This window comes from Rhinolophus ferrumequinum, chromosome X (genome assembly GCF_004115265.2).
Source record: "Rhinolophus ferrumequinum isolate MPI-CBG mRhiFer1 chromosome X, mRhiFer1_v1.p, whole genome shotgun sequence".
NCBI classification, from domain to species: Eukaryota; Metazoa; Chordata; class Mammalia; order Chiroptera; family Rhinolophidae; genus Rhinolophus; species Rhinolophus ferrumequinum.
The window spans coordinates 22,828,552-22,849,609 of NC_046284.1; the positions used below are offsets into that span (position 1 = coordinate 22,828,552).

General features: G+C 43.0%; 1 protein-coding gene across 2 annotated transcripts in view; it reads left to right on the plus strand.

The window, feature by feature from the left end:
- The first annotated feature begins 214 nt into the window (after positions 1-214).
- Positions 215-21,058, plus strand: part of HS6ST2 (heparan sulfate 6-O-sulfotransferase 2) — a 345,446-nt gene continuing 324,602 nt past the window's right edge. Inside the window, exons 1-2 of one of the 2 annotated variants that reach the window (XM_033117571.1) lie at positions 215-665; positions 1,493-2,011. In XM_033117571.1, coding sequence (XP_032973462.1) covers positions 238-665; positions 1,493-2,011 — 947 coding nt within the window. In that variant the 5' untranslated portion in view covers positions 215-237. The remainder of the gene's footprint in view (positions 666-1,492; positions 2,012-21,058) is intronic. The other variant, XM_033117582.1, reaches the window with a different exon arrangement.

The following is a 21,058-nucleotide window of genomic DNA, read 5'->3' on the forward strand; positions in this document are numbered from 1 at the left end:
CTATTTTAACGGAGGTTGAAATTACGAGCCAAAGTGGAGTGATGCGCTCACTGAAGTGATCTCCGTTTCCCCAAGACAGGAAAAAAGTCAGGTCCTCTGCTTGTGAAGTGGCTCGAGCTCTTAGAAAAACCAGGTCTTCTGCTTGTGAAGTGGCTCGAGCTCCTAGGCGTGGAGCATTATTACATAAATTCAAGCTCGCTCCTGATCCTTAGTACCCTGAGTTGCCTGAAGGGGGGAATGGCACTGCCTGCGTGTGCAGCCCCGGCGCTCCGGCCGCCGCTGCAACCGGAGCGTGGAGCGCCCGCCCGCACCACCTGTCCCCGCCGGCATTCCAGAGTAGAGGCCGAATTGGCAGCGAGCCGGCCCGGATCAGTCGCCGCCTCAGTCCGCGCGGGCCCTCCTAGGGGTGTGTCTCTCGGATTCAACTCCCAGCCGCTTCTGGACGAGCCCCTAAAGGCGTCTTCCTCTCTGGCGGGAGCGGTGCGCGCCCCACTCTTCGCGCTGCTGCCCCGAGGCCGCCGCAGGCGGATGCGCGACCTCAGGAGACGCTGGGACCTGGGATCCCTCTGCCGGGCCCTGCTCACTCGGGGCCTGGCCGCCCTGGGCCACTCGCTGAAGCACGTGCTCGGTGCGATCTTCTCCAAGATTTTCGGACCCCTAGCCAGGTACATTTTAGGCGAAAGCCGGACTCGCGCTCACGGGCCCAGGCATGCGGGGAGGGATGGCAACCGCGAGGGGGAAGGGAAAGGTGCAAAGTTCCAACTGGCCTGAGGCGATGAGGCTCGGGGGGCTCCGGAGGGGCGCGGCGAGTATTTGGCCACGCTGCGGCTCCCTCCCCGCGATTCCGCGGGCACCGGCAGCGCAGCTTGCAAGTCGGGCTGCCGGCGGACTCCTTCCCCCAGGGGAACTCCTAACTCCCGCCTCCTAGCTCACTCGAGGCGGCCTCTAAGGTGGGCAACCTAGTGCAAGCAAGAGCAAGGCTTCGGGACGCTTGGGGAGGGAGCCCGTTCCGGCAGGCGGGGAGGCGGCGGCATGCGCGCCAAGGGGACGCGGGGAAGAAGCGCCGGATAGAGTCCGGTGAGAGAAGCGGGATGAGGATGAGAGCCATGGAGCTACAGAGAGTGGAGGGAGACGTGCAGGAGCTCGGACCACGGGTGTGAGTTGAGGAGTGGGGCAACCGGGATCCCGCGGATACGAAACCCCGCGAAGCGGCCCCGGAGAGCTCCGGAGCGGGGAGAGGGCAGGCGGCCAGCGGGAAGGAGTTGGGGGGAGGGGGGTGGTGTGCGGCAGAAGCTACAGCGCTGAGCCTGCCGGGAAGGAAGGAAGCGGGGAACGGCGCCGCCGCTGCCGCTGCCGCCGCGGTGGAGTCCTGGGAGTGGAGGGGAAGGGGAAAGGGGGCGCAACGGCGGCGCCAGGGGGAGGGGGTTTGCGGGCGCACTGCGAGCGCGGGCTGAGCTGCGGGATTGACGTAACAAGCTTGGGTTTCCCCCAGCGTCGGGAACATGGATGAGAAATCCAACAAGCTGCTGCTGGCTTTGGTGATGCTTTTCCTATTTGCCGTGATCGTCCTCCAATACGTGTGCCCCGGCACAGAATGCCAGCTCCTCCGCCTGCAGGCGTTCACCTCCCCGATGCCGGACCCGTACCGCTCGGAGGATGAGAGCTCCGCCAGGTTCTTGCCCCATTACAATTTCAGCCGCAGCGACCTCCTGCGCAAGGTAGACTTCGACATCAAGGGTGATGACCTGATCGTGTTCCTGCACATCCAGAAGACCGGAGGCACCACTTTCGGCCGCCACCTGGTGCGCAACATCCAGCTGGAGCAGCCGTGCGAATGCCGCGTGGGTCAGAAGAAATGCACTTGCCACCGGCCGGGTAAGCGAGAGACCTGGCTCTTCTCCAGGTTCTCCACGGGCTGGAGCTGCGGGCTTCACGCCGACTGGACCGAGCTTACCAGCTGCGTGCCGGCTGTGGTGGACGGCAAGCGCGACGCCAGGCTGAGACCGTCCAGGTGAGTGCGCGCCGGGCAGAGAGGGGTCCTGTAGTTCCAGAGTGGACCTGGGCCTCGGCAGGCGGAGCGCGGGGAGGTGCGGCTAGGGGGGCCGGCGACCTAATGCGCACCTCGGCGCCCCAGGGGTTGCGCTCCTGCCAGGGGCTCTAGCGCACGCTCGCGGCGTGGTGGCGGCCGCAGGAAGCCTGTCGGCCCTGGCCCAGGACGGCTAGTCTGTCGGAAGGTTGGCTTACTTGGTGGCTGGGAGCGCGTGCGAGGGAATCGGCCTGGAGGCCACGAACGAGCGCCGCCCCCCACCCCCGCCGGCAATCCCTCCCACCCCCGCAACCACCGGGACAAGGTAGTCACGCAGAGTCTGCACTGGAGTGCCAGAAAGAACCGCGTTCTGACTGTAGCGTTCCTGAGACCTTCCTATACTAGCTCTTCTTTTCTCTGCACCTCGGTTCCTAAACCTCAAACCTCCTTTTCTCTCTCTTCCTCTTTCCCACTCCCATATTCTTTCCCCCTTTTATTCTCGTTTCCTCTAATTGCCTTTCCCTCTTTCTCTTGTTCCGATCTTGTCAGTTCCTGGCTTCTCACTCTTGCCTTCTCCTTCCGTTTTCCTGTCACTTTGCTTCTCTTCTTTCTCTTTCACTTCACCATTACTGTTTTTTCTCTTCCTGGTTGATTTTAGTCGTCTCTCTCCACTTTGGCTCTACTCTCCCCAGAGAGTGGGTGTCCCTCAGTCGCTGTTTGATGACAACTGGAGAGAGCTCCTTCCTGGTACCTAGCAGGCACCCCTCACTACTGGCTGCACGCCAGACATCCACGGTGTTTTGCGAGTACATGGCGCACCCCACGGGCCCAAGGACTGGCTGGGACGCTTGCTCTGACCCCATGTGGGGTTCAGCTTGGAGAAACCACTCGTGATTTACAAAGCCTGAGCCCCAGCTCAGGGCGCCGCCAACCCATTTGCTCGGAAAACTGATTTTATGAAAAGCTTGTAGCCACTTCCTTTGAAGCTAGGGCATTTTCCTCCATCCAGCTACAATACCCGGTTGCTGGAGGTCATGGAGTGCCATAAAGGTGGGGGCGGGGAGGCTGCGTTGGGGTGCACTTGCTCCAGCTAGGGCCCCCACTCTCCCTAAAACAAATTTGGGCCGGGCAGAGAGTCCAGGGAATGGACAAGGTGAGTCTAGTTGCCAAGGGGCCTCCGGATTGGGTCTCAGGGCAGGCAAGGACATGACCATACTCTAGGAGGTGACCACAGATGCTCTTCATTTTGAGGCTGCTGCTGCAACGGCTGCCTACCTGGACCCTCTCCCAATACCCCCCAACCCCCCAGCCAGTGCAGTTTCTTCTGTCCAGCTGCAGGCACATAGAGCCCTCTGACTTTCTGGTCACCATTGAGATTCAGAGGAAACATCACCCCCTACTCAACTTTCCCTTCCCTCAGTTCACAGTGTCCTTTCTTGAGTGCTGGAATTCTGGCAGGATCTGTTGAACTTTCATTTCCTTTCCAGCGCTAACAGATTTGGTTTCTTTCCATCCTAAAAGAACCTCGGCCTCAGGAAGTTTGCCACCTCCGTCCATTTTGAGAATTGTGTAAGTCATCGTCACCATAAAATTCTGGTGTTTAAGATCCCAAACAATTTGGCAATATTGAAAATAATCTCTCCTGCTGATGGAGCTTGTAGGTGTAGTGAGGGCTGGTGATATAAAAAGCTCTTTAGGGCAAAAATAAAATTCCACAGCTGTGACCGTGGCAGAGAAGTAAAAATGAGGTGTTGGCTACTATGGAAGCCATAGCCCTGTTTAGAGGTCCACAGGGCACATGTGCCTTTGTAAATCCTTTTGGACATCTAGGTCAGGGTGTGACATGGTCTATAAACACACATTATTAATGTGGTCTGGATTATGTAATTGGTGACTGCTGTCCTCTGGCAGATTCCTTCAGAAATTTTCCATAAGGTAACCAGGACCCCTTAAGGGGAGGGTCCAACCTCTTAGATTGTCCCAAACTGAATTAGAATTACTTGAAAAAAATTGAGATTTTCTTGGTCATAAAAAGGGTGATACCACAGTGCCATCTAGTCTAATTAAAGAAGAACCACTTTTTAAGAGAGATTTATTGGATCTTACAATATTTGGAAAAATGAAATAAAATTTTCTGGAGAAACACATTGCTACCCCAAGAGCACCTTTTTGTTTCATGATCCTACCCCATCTCCAAATCTCCAAAAATCTTCATCTTGAAGAATTAGTGAGAGCCTGATGGTTCCAGAATTTCCCAGGATGTTAACAAATCCTGCTTGCAGAACCTGTTGTGTCAGTTCTGATAATCTATGAATGAAAGGATGCATAAGTGTGAGAATGAGAGTGCATGTGTGTGTGTTGAAATTTAGAGACAGAGGCAGCCATACTGGCAGTGATGCATGAGGGTGAGGAGCTGGTCTCAGGAGATCAAAGAGTCTGCCACGGGGAATTTCTGTGTGGAGCAGACATCTATGCCAGCTGGTGGTCTCAGTGCTCTGCTGAACTGAGGGAAATAGCAGCTTAGTTTGTTTGGCCTGGGAGTTCCGACACCTGGGCCTTAGTTCCAGGTCATCCATGAACCAGCTGCGTGACCTTGGAATAAAGCCTGTTCAAGTCTGGTATGTGTGAAGAGCGCATTCCAGTTTCTAATGAGTTTACACATCTCTTATCGCTGGTATTTCTCTGTAAACTTGCACTATCTTTGGGAAGAGGTCAGAGTGGGCAAAAGTATTCCCATTTATCAGATGAGAATGAAGCCCAAAGCGGCTTCAAGGTCGTTGAGCACTTCAGTGGCACAACAGGAATCTTACTCCAGTTCTGTCTGACTGTACAGCCATTTTGCTCTGTTGACTGTGCCTTGATGAACGAGGGCTTTTGGAAAAACTGAGGTATTTTCTGTTAGCAATTATCACAAAGTGAACACTCAACAAATGTCAAAGATATTGTTATCACCTATATCATCACCATTTTCAGTAATTTTACACATGTGAGTTTGAATGAGAGATTGGACCAGGGTTGCCACACCTATTGGGAGAAGAGATTTCTATCTTCTTGAGGCTTTATGCTCCCTAGGAATAGGTCTTGTAGCGAGGTTGAAGAGGGCCTTCTCATTGCTGTGTTGGAAATCACTACAGAGTTAGAGAAGGATGGGAGGATGCTGGAGGCCTGGTGTATAAGTGTCAGTAGGAGACCTCAGCAGCAACGATGGCCACCTTCTGACTCACAGCCATCCATCCCCGGGGTGGGGGTGGAGGGCCGAGAGGCCACTGCAGCTGTATGCCAAGACCCTGAATCCTGCTCTCAATGCTACATTTGAGATGCTTCCTGCCTCAGGAGGTGATAAAATGCTTGGGTGATACATAACTGCTAAATAGAAATGACTGTGGTCCCATTGCCCAGAGAGCACAAAGAGAGTGCTTGGCTGGCAAAAGGGACATGTTGTTTATTAAGAAGAATATTTCTTTTAAAAAGCCTAGAAATTTCATTGCATTCATCTGTCTGCCAATGTGTTTTTTTAGGATCAGAGAAGGGTCCTGCTTATTCTAGAATTTCTTAAGACTAGTTTTGAAAATGTATCAAAACATTGTTGCTTACTAGCTGTTAAAACTTCCAAATTCTGCAAGCTTTTCTCAGGCCAAATTCCATCTATTTGTAGCCAACTCTAGAGCACCACTTGGTCTGTGGGAGGAATTCAGAGTTGGGCACAAAGAGATTGCACTAGCCTCATTCTTCTTCACCAGGTACTGAGCTGGCTGGCACACACGTGGTGGTGAGTGGCTGGGAGGAGGGAGTGGTCAGGTTCTATGTCTGTTTATACAAGTCTAAGAATCTGATCATCATATTCATGTTGCATCCTAGACTTTTAGCATCTCTAAATTTTCCAGCAGCCATATGGGAAAGTAATTAATTGTCATCTAAAATCCAGTAGGCTATCACAGACAAGAAAAGACTAAAAGACATTTATATGGAGAAAAGCTTCCTTTTATTTTCCTTTTTTTTTTTGGGGGGGGGGTCATTCTTTTTTAAACATTGTGGTAAAGGCTTTCTTTTCTCTCCATTTCTTTTTCAAAGGTGGCTCTATTTTGAAAGAGCTATTACTTAGTAAGAACTCCATAATGCATGTTTCTGCTCATACCTCATGTGCCCACGCTCCTACTCCTTTGCTTACTGGATTTGCAGTGAAGCAGGCCGACATGACAGGTTTGTGGCACGGCAAAAGTGAATGGACTGGTACAGCCAGCAATGCTGTCCCTCTGGTCCATCAGGCTGTAGGCCACAGGGCTCCCCCAGGGTAGCTTCACTTACCGAGGATGCATTTCTTTAGCTGTCTTTGATAAGAGCTGCTATAAACTCCCACTATTTCACAGGAGACGGAGATACATTCATCATAACACCTGTAGAATGTCAGCAGTATTAATTAGCATCTCTGCACGGAGGGCAAACACGTTGTTGGGAGTCCTGACAAAGCTCTAAGTTCTTAAAGAACTATAAAAGGCCATTCAGAAATAGCTTTTCTTCATAGTAATTTTAGATTAGTGCTGTTCTGTGGCAATAAAAATGTTGTAGAGCTTATCTTTTATAGATATCTGTCATCAACTTAGGTAGTATGAAATGACATTAAAGAATACTCATGTCTTCCATCAGTTATTCATTAAACAAAATTTTGTAAAACTGTCCATTATATTCCAGGGAAGATGTGTCATCCTTGCTCTCTCAGAGCTTGTAATAGCACAGAATATTTTCGTATTTTAGATATTTAATAAAGAAGATGGATTTTTTTGAACATGATTTGAATATCAATGTCTTTATAATGTCATACCTTTACTAGAATATATTTAAACTTAGAGAAAAATCCATGTATTTATATTGTAGTTTGGGTCTAATCAGCAAACTTTGTGGAGCGTGTATTATGACCTCCACACAGTGCCAGAGCCAAGACAAAAGCCAAAATTGCCAGGGTCATCATCTTCAGCCTCAAGTCCATAAGGTTAGAGGGTAAAGTGCAGAAGTGTGTAGTATAGACAAGTCAGTGGTGGGAGGAACTTGTGATTTTGGGCAAGTCCATCCCTGTCTATAAAATGGGAGATTTAAATGAGATGTTTTCTAAGTCTCCTTCCTTTCTAAAGTATGAGGAACAGGCCAGAAAAATGAGAGATCTTTTTGGAAATGCTTCTGGTAATAGGTGGGTTGTATTTAGAAGAAAGGAGGTATTGTGGGTGGGCATGGCATCCTCCTGGAATCTTGAGGTTCAGATTAGCCAGAACCAAGAAGGTTCCTGCTTGGGGAATAGTTAGGGGGGTATGTGGGGTGAAGCTTCATTGTAGAGATTTTGGAATGGCAATGAGGGCGTTGAACCCCAGTGAGTATGAGAAGGTCTTAGATAGAAAGAATGTAAAAAACATAAAAGTAAATGGAGGCTGGAGTCCATTAAAAGTACCTCCCTGACTTCTAGTCTGGAGTGGAGGTGGTACCATTGACCAAAGGAGAGGTTGAGAAGGGGACCTATTTTGGGCTGGGAGGGCACTAAAGAGTTGTGAATGGTCTATGTTGCTTAGACTTCTAGAGGCCAGGGCTTGTGAAGAAATGACAACTGGGGCTTTAGGGCAGGTGAGGGCTTAGTTGTATATGTGAGAGTCTGTGAACCTAGTTAATCTGAATTCACTGTTGGCATTATTATTTAAATGATAGCTGCCATTCACATGTGGGACTTGTAGCCAAGAAAAAAGAATGTTTTACTAGAAGAAAAGATGGACAGCTATGATTACATAAAAATGCTAAATGTTCATCTGTCAAAAAACATAGCCAATATGAAAAGGCATGTGTCAAACTGATGGGAATATGCACAATAAATAAAACAGACAAAAGGATGGCGTCTTTCCTGTATAAAGAACTCCAAATTGATTAGAAAAACAAAGGGTATGACCAGAAAATTTAAAATATGGAAACCACAACTAGTTTACAGACATGGAAAAACTGTTTAGTTTCACTGGTACTAAAGAAATGAAAATTTGAATAATTAAATGTAGAAAAACCGTTTTGCCCCTCTAATTAACCCTGATTAAAACAAAACAAAAAATTCAACATACATCACCACCACCACCAAACAAAATAAGTTAGTGGCCAGTGTGGACAAGGTGTGGTAAATACCGTAATTTTTGTACACTGTTCTTGGGAATGTAAATTTGAATGATTCTTTCGGAAATAAATTAAATCATATAAACAGAGAACATTAAAAATATTTATTTCTTTGACCCATGATTTATTTTCTGGGATTTTACTAAAAAACATAATCCTGTACATGTTTTTCATTCACTCATTTATTTATTCATTCAATTATTCAACAAATATTTGTTGAATATCTCCTATCATAATGCCACATGCTGGGGGACATTGTGTGGGGACTCAGGCAGATGTGGCACTTGCCTTCATGCATTGGGAAAGGCAGACATTAAACAATTAATTAATTACTTAAAATTGTGAGAAGTGCCATGGGGGAAAAATACAGGGTAATATAATGGTATAGTAGGAGGCTAACTGGAGTTATGAGTGCAACAATTTCGAAAAATCTGGGCATTTACATTGAGAATCATTCAAGAGATCTCTGTACATGCACTTGAAGAATTATTATAATACCATTTAAATGTCCTTTTATAGAATATGGAAAATTGCTGGTGATTTAATGCTAAGGGAAAAAGAGATAATTATGGACCTAGTATAACTACAACTATATTAGAGAGAAAGAGGGAGAGATATGGATAGATGCACAAATCATCTTCTTGCCCCTCCCAAATTTAAGCATAAAAGACAAAGAATGGAAGAAAAATACCAAGATATTAATAGATTGATTAGCATTTTATTTTCTTGTTCTGTTTCTTTGAAGGTTTTGGATTTCCTTCATGAATATGCACTACTTGGATAATAAAAGTAAACATTAACAATTCTATTTTTTTAATGCTTTATTTATTTTGACATTCAATATTATTTTATATTAATTTCAGGTGTACAGCATAGTGGTTAGACATTTATATAATTTAAGAAGTGATCCCCCTGACTAGTCTAGTACCCATCTGGACATTGACAATTTAAAAAATTGTGTTTTATTGTGGCTGTGATAAATTATACTCATGTCTACTTTTTGGTTCCTGAAGACTATGGCTGGTTATTTCATTAGTCTCTTGATATCCTGGGAGTTCTTAATGAGGAAAGCAGCCTCAGCTAAATAAACTTTCAGACTGAAAGGTAGAAGTGATAAGCCAAGCATCTACTGCTGATTTTTCTGATGATTGGCTGTTATTATTTTCCACAGAATCCATGGAATGCTTACACCAGTATAGTATAGAGATATTTGAGTGGATTGCTATTGTTTCTTCTCTGTTTAAAAGTTAAATGGAACAGGAAATTAATAGTGGTAACAGTTGAAAGTATAAGGCTTATTCTGCTAAGCCAAAGCTGCCCAAGACAGCCTGGACTTTGAATCCTCAATGAGCCTCTTTCCAAGTGAGCTGATAGCAGAGCCCATGGTCTGGCTAGAAGACTGAAGTCTTGGGGCTGACGAAGGGCTATAGTTCTCAATATCCATAACTGAGAGCTTAGACCAGTTAATAGTGCATGTGTTGCTCTCATCCAAGAAATAAGGGGACTCTGCTCTGCTGGAGCAGCTGCTTCCTAGGGCAGTTTCACTTCATAAAAGCATTGTTCCTGTTAACTATAAATTAAGTTGATTACAACACTTCATTCTTTAACTACTCTGGAGATCTGAAGGGATCCTATATACAGAGAGGTGCATAATCTTATTGCTAAAACTCCACTGAAACTGCATTTGAGGTACAAGTTATTTTGATAGTGTAAAGAACATGCTTCACAGTTTAAAAGCTATTATCGCCATTATGTGACAAATAAAATGAGGTATAATATTTAGTCACTGAGTTTATGAAAAAAAGGTGTGGATGGGGATATTTCTTCTTCCATTAAAGCATAGTGAAGAATCCAATTAATGGGGTGGCTGGTTAGCTCAGTTGGTTAGAGCATGGTGCTAATAACACCAAGGTTAATGGTTTGATCCCTGTATGGGCCACTGTGAGCTGAGCCCTCCTTAAAAAAAAAAAAAAAAGAATCCAATTAAGGGTATATGTCTTCTAATAAAATGTCATTGTAAGCTCAGAGAAATATTTGTCTAAACTTTAACAAAATATTTATTGGCAAAAGAGCTTTTATAGTTTTACTAGGTGTTGGACTTTACAGATTATTCAGTTGGTTTATTGTATTCCATTTGTTATTTCTGCCATTTTGCCTTAAGAACAGTGTTGAAGAATTTGACACATTTCAGAGCATAACACTAAATAAATCTGTCTTGCACATTCCACTGTGCTTTTTCTGGAATATTATAAATATTCAAATATAGGCACACATGTGGATTCAAAATAAAATTCAGTACACGCAAATTCTGCATAAATTCCATATTTATAACTTAGCAATAGTTTTGAACTTGTTATCCTATGATATAAATGTATCAAATATGATCTCATGAGAATTACCAATAAATATATTTTTCTGATTAAACTGTGGGTTCTTTTTAAGTCACAATTTAAGCTTCAATTCTGAAATATATTATAAGAGAATAATTTGCACTTCATTTACTCTGAATTGTCAAGAATCATGTTCTTCCCTGATATAAATGTCTGTAAAAAAGGATTTCTTATTCAGTTTGATTGCTTTTTAAATTTTACTAGCAGAGATGCCCTAGTGAGCTTAAGAGAATTGGTTTGTTTCTTGTGAAGAGTTTAGTTCTAATGAATCATTTCCATGCACTTTTCTGAAGGAATACAGAGCAATTGAAATGTGCAAAGCGTTGATTTGCATCAAATAGATTAGGTCTGCGTGTACCACTCCTTGCATTAATTGACTTTTTACCATAACTGTGCTAATAAAGACGAATCTTCATTATAATATTACTTCCAGTTCACTCATGGAGATCATTGGACTTTTGCTAACTTCTTAGGGGAAAGTCAGTGGAAGCAGAGTGTTTAGAAATTGACTAGGGTGACCAGGTTGCAGCCAGGAAACCCAGAGATACTTTGAAAAGGCCCTTTGATCTTGGTAGTAAACTCCTCAACAACAAATACATGTTGACTAGTTGAAAGATATAGATTATCACAATGGATGAAAATAACGAAATCTAGATATATGCTGTATATAAGAGATAAAGCTAAAACATAAGGACACAGATAGGATTGGAATAGATATATGTACTATGCAAATACTAAGCAGAAGGAAGCTGATGTAGCTAAATTGATATGAGACCAAATAGACTACAGAAAAACCTTTACTGGGGATGAACAGGATCGCTGAATAATGATAAAAAGTTCAATTCTTCAGATAATAATTCTAAACTTGTATGCACTTTATGCCATAGTTTTGAAATATATGAAGCAAAAGTTGACAGACCTGTAAGAAGAAATTGTAAAATCTCCTAACCCCATTCAGAAATTGAAAGATGAAATGAACGAAAAATGAGTAATGATACAGAAGATTTGGACAACATTGTTAACTAGCTCAATGTAACAGACCTGCACCCAATGAGAAGAATACACATTCTTCTCAAACACACATGGAACAGTTTTGAAAGCAAGCATATACTAAACCATAAAGTTAGTCTGGAAAATTTAAGTGAATAAATATCCTACAGCCCAAACTATCTGCTATGCAGTGCTTAGTCATAGGATGTTGTAACCAGTGAGGCAGGAACAAGGGATCAGGCTATATCTGAGTGCATGAGAAGGAGCATTAGTGGTCTGAAACATTTGGAAGTATTGCCAATCTTTCACTAAACATATCAAGTTTCTTAATTGACATGCAAGAGTGAAAAAGTTCAAGACTTAGGCAAAGAGAATTGCTGTAAAGTGATGGTTTGACCCAGGTAGCTTGGTTTAACTTTCCGTGAATACCTGTTAATGTTTAGGGGTAGCTACCAGGCCCTATGCTAGGGGCATAACGAGTATTTTTCTCGTTTAATCCTCAAAACAACTCTCTGAGGTAGATGTTTAAAAAACCCATTTAAAGATGATAAAACAAGAGAATTGAACAAGATAAATAACCTGCCTAAGTCTACACAGCCAGTCAATATTGGAGTTGAGCTGGTATTTAAAACCAGTTGGGTCACATTTCCTGTCTGGTATGTTTTAATGCCCACTAAATTCTCAAATAAATCGCCAAAAGCCTTTACCCTCTCTTTTAGCTGTTTCTATACAAGCTAAGTGGAATGGAGACCTGAAGTGACTATCTGAAAATATCAAGATCCAACATGTTAACTGTTTTTTTTTAAGTACCTTTGAAAAAGTTTAATAAAACTCACTCTTCAAAGGTGAATTCTGCAGTTTCCCCCCACTCCATTAAATAAAGATTTAGATGTCCAAGATACTGCAAATGCTTTCAACACTGATTTACATAGAAGAACGATGTTTTAGGGTAAATAAAAAAAGAAAGGAGTTAATGTTAAAGGAAAGATTTGGTTTTTTTCCAGATAAGAAAAATGAAGACCTTTACTGTATTTTAATTTATGCCCCATGTGGACTTAAAATATGGTGCACACACTTCATAAGGTTTGTAAGAGACCAAAGCATCTTACTTGTTTTGGAATATTGACAGTTGGCTCATTAGCAATGTCAGTTGCGCTGCTCTGATCAGGGCCTGTTTCTATAAATGACCATTGTCTTTTTTTTCTGCGTTAAGTCTGTGTAGACCTTTGGAGGGGAGTGTGAATGAATGAGTTCAGCCAGGATAGCTCATATAATTTGTAGCATGAGGAGCCAGTGAAATAAAGATGTTTTCTCTCAAAACCAAGTGAGGGGTCTTAGGGAAAAAGAATCCTGAAACCTGCTCTTATCCCAGGGGTTCAGAATGAAGATAAGAAAAGTGTATTTTATTACTGAAATAACCAAGTGAGGGTAGCAAATTCCCTTATGAGTGACCTCTCTCTTTTGGAAGGGGCAGCTTTAGAAAAGTGCCATTAATGAGAGCATGCAAATGACCATGAACCTACCAGTATGGCAGACATGAGTGCAGGAAGCAAAGAAATTAGGTAGAAGGCACCCGATACAACCTGAGGTGGCCAGTGTGACCTTGGTTTGATGGCCACTTCAGCAGATGCCTCACGGCTGATATTTTGCTAAGTAGAAGATTAACCGGCATAACATGTTGAAGGTTGACAAACTGAGCTTATTTGCCAGATAGACTAGAGGCAAAAATACTTATTATTTTTGTGATTGGTTTTGCAGTATGTTGTAAGAGTGTAATAGGCCAACTCCAACTCATTAAAGCATGTTGAAATGAAGCATATTGGAGTGAATGATGCGTAGTAGGCTATTTGTGAAAAATTACTTCAATAAAAATTTTAATGGACATGCAGAAATGATTTTATGCATAAACCCCCTATAAGATTAATGAAATGTAATTAGACTAATATGAGAATATGGAGCCGAAGCAAGGTATTTTAAACATATTTGGAATTATTGGACAAATGGTCTGTGCGTAATTCTCCTTTTAGGTAAGAATCCATGCTTAGCATCGACCACCCTCAATTTATTGTGACTTGGAAGCAAAGCAAGAGAAAAAAACGGTACCAATTTAACATTAGTATAGCATTTTATAATCTTCTGACAGCTTTTGTACTTATCACCATATGGGTGTACATTAAATCTGCATCTCCTTCTCATATGTTTATGAAGTTTTAAAGATGTACACATGCACACACAAAATAATTAAGCAAGTGATATGTGTTTGACAATGTTTGGTGACTTAATGCCAATTAGAGGGGGCTTTAAAAAAATAAAACTCTTGCTTTTCTAATCCAATTGCTCTCATGCTTTTAGGTTTATGCACTTAAGGACAGGATCCATTTAAAATGCCAGAATTTGCATACATGCTGCTTTGAATGAGACTTCTATTTATTCCAGAGGGCCTTGAAAAATTATTATTGAGGGGCTTAGAGACCTGGATGTCATGAGTTCCATTAAGATGAGAGTGAAATAATGCTTTTTGGTTTCCAGCAGTTCCTGTACAAGAAGGGTAGACTTTTTGTTTTGTTTTTTTAGTTTCAGGTGTACAAAACAACATAATGATTAGACATTTTTATACCTCACAAAGTAATAACCCCAATAAGTCTACTACCCATCTGACACTGTACATAGTTATTACATTATGATTGACTATATTCCTTATGTTGTACTATATATCCCCATGACTATTTTTTAAAATTATAGTTGACATGCAATATTATCTTATATTAGCTTCAGGTGTATAGCTTGTAAAAACTATGTATAGTGTCAGATGGGTACTAGACTTACAGGACGGGGTAGACTTTTGACATGGAGGGAATTCAAGGTACGTAACTTAGCTAGACTGTTTAATGCAGTCAGATTATCCAGCTCATCTCAATGAGAGAGTCCTGTGTTGCGGGCACTTCCCATAACCCTACTGTAGGAAAGTGGCTCATAATTTTCCAGAGTTCAGCTGAATGTTGAATTAAAGGCTGCATGGCAAATTTGTATGCATGGAACTTAGCTACATTGACAGTCTCTCCCCTTTTAAAAAATATAGTTAGGTTGGAATGCGCAAGATTGTGATGTTCCCAATTGAATGTCATGTTTGTTTTGCTTTTAAATCATGGTAATGTGATCATTATTCATTGTAGGAAGGTTATTGTTCCAGTATCAAGGGACTGGGTGTGGGGTCTCAGATTGTGACATTTGGCTGGGGGTAGAGAATGTCACAGAAGTCAGGTTTCCGTGCTGACAGCAAACAAGCCAGGGACCACAAAATTCCAGCTCTTCAGGTTTGCTTGGGTTTGACTCCAGGATGAAGCTCTTTCTGGTATGGAGGGGGAGCTCTTGTACGCAGTGAACCTGCTAAGATGGAGAGATCTGAGTGCCAGAAAGCCCAAGGTATGCACATCTATATCATTTGGGTCTTGGATATACCTTGGTGGTCTCTGAATTTAGCTTAGCACAAGAAACCTACAAGGAAGAAAACAAATGTTCGCCCAGAACCTTGAGCAGGTAGAAATAGTGAAGAAATGGTAGGAGTTTCAATTGAAATGTCAGAAGGTAAAGTTGGGTCTGAACAGAGAAATACCATTGGGAAAAAAGATAAATTATTGCCATAATTAAATGGCAGATTGCCTCTTAGTGACTCACTTCCCCCTCCCAGATGTAGTTTTGGGGACAATCAGTGTACCCTCATCTGCCGCAGGGCCCGAGAGAAAGGCAATGGCTCTGTGCAAAGTGGCATCTTTAACAGTGAGCACCTTAGACTCAGAGTCACTGGTGGCTTTCAACTTAAAATTCTGGGACACCATTGTTCTGCTGGATTAGAAATGAGAGATAGTTTAGGGTGCCTCCTGTTATTCAACAAATTTCACTCAAGATTCATCCAAGCTGTTGCTTGTAGCAGCAGTTCATTCTTTTTTATTGCTGAAGAATATTCCATGGTAAGTACATACCACAGTTTGTTTAACCATTCACCCGTTGAAAGACATCTGGGCTGGTTCTAGCTTTTGGCTATAATGAAAAAAACTGCTATGAAATTCGACAGCAAAGATGGCACTATATCAATGGTGACAGCTGTGCCTCAGGCACAGAACAATGCTTGGAGAATTTCCTTATTTAGAATTGTTAGGAGGCTTCCTTTGTCTCCAAGTTTCCCCATTAGTAGTTGTGGAAACTGAGGCAGAGAGAGGTTAGATAAATTGCTAAAGGTCACCCACACAGCCATTAAGTGGTAGAAGAGGGGTTTGAACCAGAGCACTCGGGTTGTGGAAACCATGCTTTTAGCTACTACACTGTCCTTCAGCAACAGAGGGATAGGTCAGTTTTGACTTTAGAAATAGTCTTCTAGTGGCTAATCTAGGAGGTTCATTTGGAAACATAAAATTTGAGCCTGGTGATAGATTTAGAAGCACATGACTATCGTCCCTTGAAGAATGATGCAGTGGCACTGGTTGCATCTACTGGATCAAAGCTAGCTGTGGAGCATTTGCTCAGCACCATCTCTAGGTTCAAACATCAATGTGTCAAATTCCCACATTGGCCTTGAACCAAACCACTGGGGAAAGTGGCATGAGAAGCCCCCACATCATGATAGGTGACAGATATATCAAAGGGGAAATGTGCTCCTTGGTACTGCTGCTGACAAAGACTCAGATTTAGGACAAAAGCTAGAAAGGCCTGTGTCATAGGGAAGTGATATCAGGAGACAAAATCGTATGAGCAGGACCAGCAGAGACTCCCAGAAGTGAGGATCCAAGGAAACTGAGACAGAGAAGAAGAAGGAAGAGAAGAACAGAGATCTCTGTTGGAGCGACACCTGGATGAAGGGTTTCAACTGGCTGCTTAGTGAGGAAACATTGGAAATTCAGAGACTTCATCCACTCCTTCATCAGATGTTTAGTTAGAAGCTTCTACGTACTTGTAATGTACTGCCTGGTGCCACAGGGGTGGATAAGTCCAGCAACCATCTGACACTGTACCACACTATCATATTATTGACTATTTTTCTATGCTGTATATTACATCCCCAAGACTTATTTGCTTTATATCTGGAACTTTGAACCTCTTATTCTTTATCTCCCCCCTTTTTAATTTTTCAATTAGAGTTGACATTGAGTATTATTTTATGTTAGTTGCAGATATATAGCACAGTGGTTAGACATCTATATAATCTAGGAAGTGATCCTCCTGACTACTACACACTTAGCACTGTAGTTATTACCATATTATTGACTATATTCCCTATGCTTTACTTTACATCCCCATGACTATTTTGTAACTAACAATTTGTATTTCTTATTCCCTTCACCTTTTTTACCCTACCCCACCCCCTCCGATCTATCACCCCAATCGATCTAGTACCCATCAGACACCACATACAGTCACCACAATATTATTGACTATATTCCCCACTCTGTACCCCACATCCCCATGACTACTGTATAACAACCAATTTGTACTTAATCTCTTTCCCCCTTTACCCACCCCCAACTCCCTTCCCATCTGGCAACCATCAAAATGTTCTCTGTATCTATGAGTTTATTTCTCTTTCATGTGTTTATTTTGTTCTTTACATTGCACTTATAAGTGAAATCATATGACATTTGTCTCTCGCTGTCTGACTTACTACACTCAGCACAATACCCTCTAGGTGCATCCATGTTGTCACAGATGGTAAGATTTCATTCTTCTTTACAGCTGAGTAATATTCCATTGTATATATGTACCACTTCTTCTTTATCCATTCATCCATCCAGGGATACCCAGGTTGCCTTCATATCTTGGCTTATGTAAATAATGCTGCAATGAACATATGGATGAGCACATCCCCTCAAAGTAGCATTTTGGATTTGTTCAGATAAATACCCAGAAGTGGATCCTTCTTTGTCTCTTGTTATAGCTGTTGTTTTAAAGTCTATTTTGTCTGGTATAAATATTGCTACCCCAGTTTTTTGTTTGTTTTCATTTTCATGAAACATCTTTTTCCATCCATTTACTTTCAGTCTGTGTGTGTCTTTCGATCTGAAAGGAGTCTCTTGTAAGCAGCATATGTAAGGGTCTTGTTTTCTTATCCATTCAGCTCCCTTATCTTTTGATTGGAACATTAAATCCATTTCCATTGAAAGTAATTGTTGATAGGTATGTAGTTATTGCCATTTTATTATTCATATTTTTGATTTTTTTCATCTTAAAGAAGTCCCTCTAAGATTACCTGTAATACTAGTTTGGCGGTGATGAACTCCTTTAGCATTTTCTTGAATGGGAAGCTATTTATCTGTCATTTGATTTTAAATGATAGCCTTGCTGAGTAGAGTAGTCTTGTTTGTAGGTCTTTGCTTTTCATCACTTTGAATATTGCGTGCCAATCCCTTCTGGCTTGCAAAATTTCTGTTGAGAAATCAGCTGACAGTCTTAGGGGAGCTCCCTTGTAGGTAACTAACTGCTTTTTCTCTTGCTGCTTCTTGCTTTGTCTTTAACCTTTGGCATTTTAATTATGATGTGTCTTGGTGTGGGCCTCTTTGGGTTCATCTTGTTTACGACTCTCTGCATTTCCTGGGCATGTATATCTATTTCCTTTGCCAGGTTAGGGAAGTTTTCTGTCATTGTTTCTTCAAATAGGTTTTCAATTCCTTGTTCTCTCTCTTCTCCTTCTGCTACCTCTATAATGAGAATGTTGGTACACATGATGTTGTCCCAGATGCCCCTTAAACTCTGCTCAATTTTTGGGGTTTCTTTGTCATTTTGCTGTTCTGATTGGGTGTTTTGTGATAAACACTTATCTTCTATAATAAATCACTGATTTGATCCTCTGCTTCATCTAATCTGTTGATTCCCTGTAATGTAGTCTTCATTTCCGTTATTGTATTCTTTATTTCTGACTGGTTCTTTTTTTTTTTTTAATAAGACTTTGTTGGGGAAGGGGAACAGGACTTTATTAGGGAACAGTGTGTACTTCCAGGATTTTTTCCAAGTCAAGTTGTTGTCCTTTCAATTATAGTTGTGGAGGGCGCAGTTTGGCTCTAAGTCCAGTTGCCGTTGTTAGTTGCAGGGAGTGCAGCCCACCACCCCTTGCGGGAGTCAAACCAGCAACCTTGTGGTTGAGAGGACATGCTCCAACTAACTGAGCCATCTGGGAGCTCAGCGGCAGCTCAGCTCAAGGTGCTGTATTTAATCTTAGATGCAGGGGGCAAAGCCCACCATCCCTTGCGGGAGTCGACACAGCAACCTTGTGGTTGAGAGCCCACTAGCCCATGTGGGAATCGAACCGGCAGCCTTTGGCATTAGGAGCATAGAGCTCCAACTACCTGAGCCACCGGGCCGGCCCCTGACTGGTTCTTAATTATGTTTTCTATCTCCATTTTCATTTTTCCTGTCTCTTTGTTGAAGTTCTCCCTGAGATCACTGAGCATCCTTATAACTAGGGTTTGGAATTCTGTGTCTGGTAGATTACTTGTCTTCAGTTCTTTTAGTTGTTTTTCTGAAGCTTTGTTCTGTTCATTTATTTGGGACATGTTTCTTCATCTCCCCATTTTGGCTGCCTCCCTATGTTTGTTTCTATATATTAGGTAGGGCTGCTATTTCTCTATTATTCTATATTAAGTAGGGCTGCTATGTCTCCCGGTCTTAATTGAGTGGCCTCATGTAGTAGGTATGCTGTTGGGCTCAGTGGCACAATCTTCCTTGTCACATGACCCGTGCATTCCAGGTATGTCCCTTGTGGTAGTTGTGTGTGTCCTCCTGTTGTAGTTGAGCCTTGGTTGCTATTTGCACATCAGTGGGAGGGATTGACCCTCGGGCTTACTGGTTGTGAGGACTGGCCATGACTATAGTGGGGGAGCTGTTGTACAGGGGCTGACCCTACAGACTAGGCTCTGTCTCAGCACGGCTTTGGTGCCTGCCCAATCTGCCCCTTGGGTGTGTCGTCCTTGGAGGCGGCTAGGTGATGCTACAGCTCCTTTCGAAGCTGGCCACTGGGGGCACCAGCCCCAGGGCCACCTGTGAGGGGACCTGCTGCTGGTGAAGTTCAGCTGCAGCCCATGCTTCCCCTGGAGCCACAAAGAAAAGCGCAGATGGCCATCACCTGTGCCATGCTTGGAAATGCCTTGAGAGGCCAAGCCACAAACCAAGGCTGGCTGTCACTAGTGCCAGGCTTAGGGCTGGTCAGCCAGAGGTACAGGACATGCTCAAGCCAGATGCTGCTCGTCTGGGTTCCTTTGACAGATCCTAGGAAAGTCTGCAGTTGAGCCAAGGAAGGCAGTTTGTACGAAAAGGCCACTGGAAGAGGGATATACCTGAAAGTTGGGCAGGGTGGGGTCTGGAATTGCCAGTGCATAGCAAACGATTGGCATTAGCCAGCTTCATGGAGACTCAGATGTGATGGCTGCCTGTGTTTGCACACTAGGAAGGGGGAGGGCTCATCAAAGAAACAATGGCCTCCACCAGCTCCTCCGTCGAGAAGAAAGCTGCCCCTCCAGCCCCTGTCCTAAAGCCAGACAAATCATTTTTACCCCATATGTCTCTGTTGCCTCTCCAGCTGCTGCCCTGGCACTGGAGCTCAGAGCTAGTAATTCCATCAGTGGGTAAGTCCATGCGCAGTCCCTTTAAGAGGAGCGCCTGGTGCTCCAGCTGTCCTCCATCTCACAGAGTCACAATCTCAGCAGGTTTTCACAACCAGAAATTATGGGGATTTCTCTCCCTGTCACTGTTACCCTGGGCTAGGGAGGATCTGGGACCCCTCGCTCCTCCTGGGGGACTTCCACAGCCGAGATATCCCTCCAAATTTTTAATGGTGACACACCGGTGTCAGACCAGCCCATTCTGTGTCTCTGCCTCTCCTACCAGTCTCGGAGTGGTTTCTTCTGCATGACCTTAGTTGTAGGGCTTCGGTTCAGCTTGATTTTTAGGTGATTCTCAATGATGGTTGTTTTGCAGTTTAGTTGTAATTTTGATGTGGTTGTAAGAGAAGGTAAGCACAGCGTTTACCTGCTGCACCATTTTGACCAGAAGCCAAGTCTAAGAATTCTTTGCCTACCTCTAGATCTTGAAGATTTTCTCCTATGTTTTTTATAACACTTTTATAGTTTTAAGTTTTGCATTAAGTTTATGCTACATTTTAAGTTATATGTCTTGTTTAGATATATTTCACACACCATCATATGCATCCTTTAAAGTACAATGACTTTTAATATATTCACAAAATTGTGGAATCATTGCCACTATCAAATTCCAAAACATTTCATCACTCCAAAAAACAAAAATAAAAACCTGTACCATTACCAGTCACTGCCCAGCCATCTTATGGGTACCTTATTGTGGTTTTGATTTGCATTTTCCTGAAAGTCTTTAGATTACAAGTTTTGCATTAATATTTTATATTCATAAGTATTTTACTCTTTTTGATGATATTGTAAATATAATTGTTTTATTAATTTCATTTTTGGGTTGTTTACTGCTAGTGTGTAGAAAGACAGTTATTTTTTTAAATATTCAT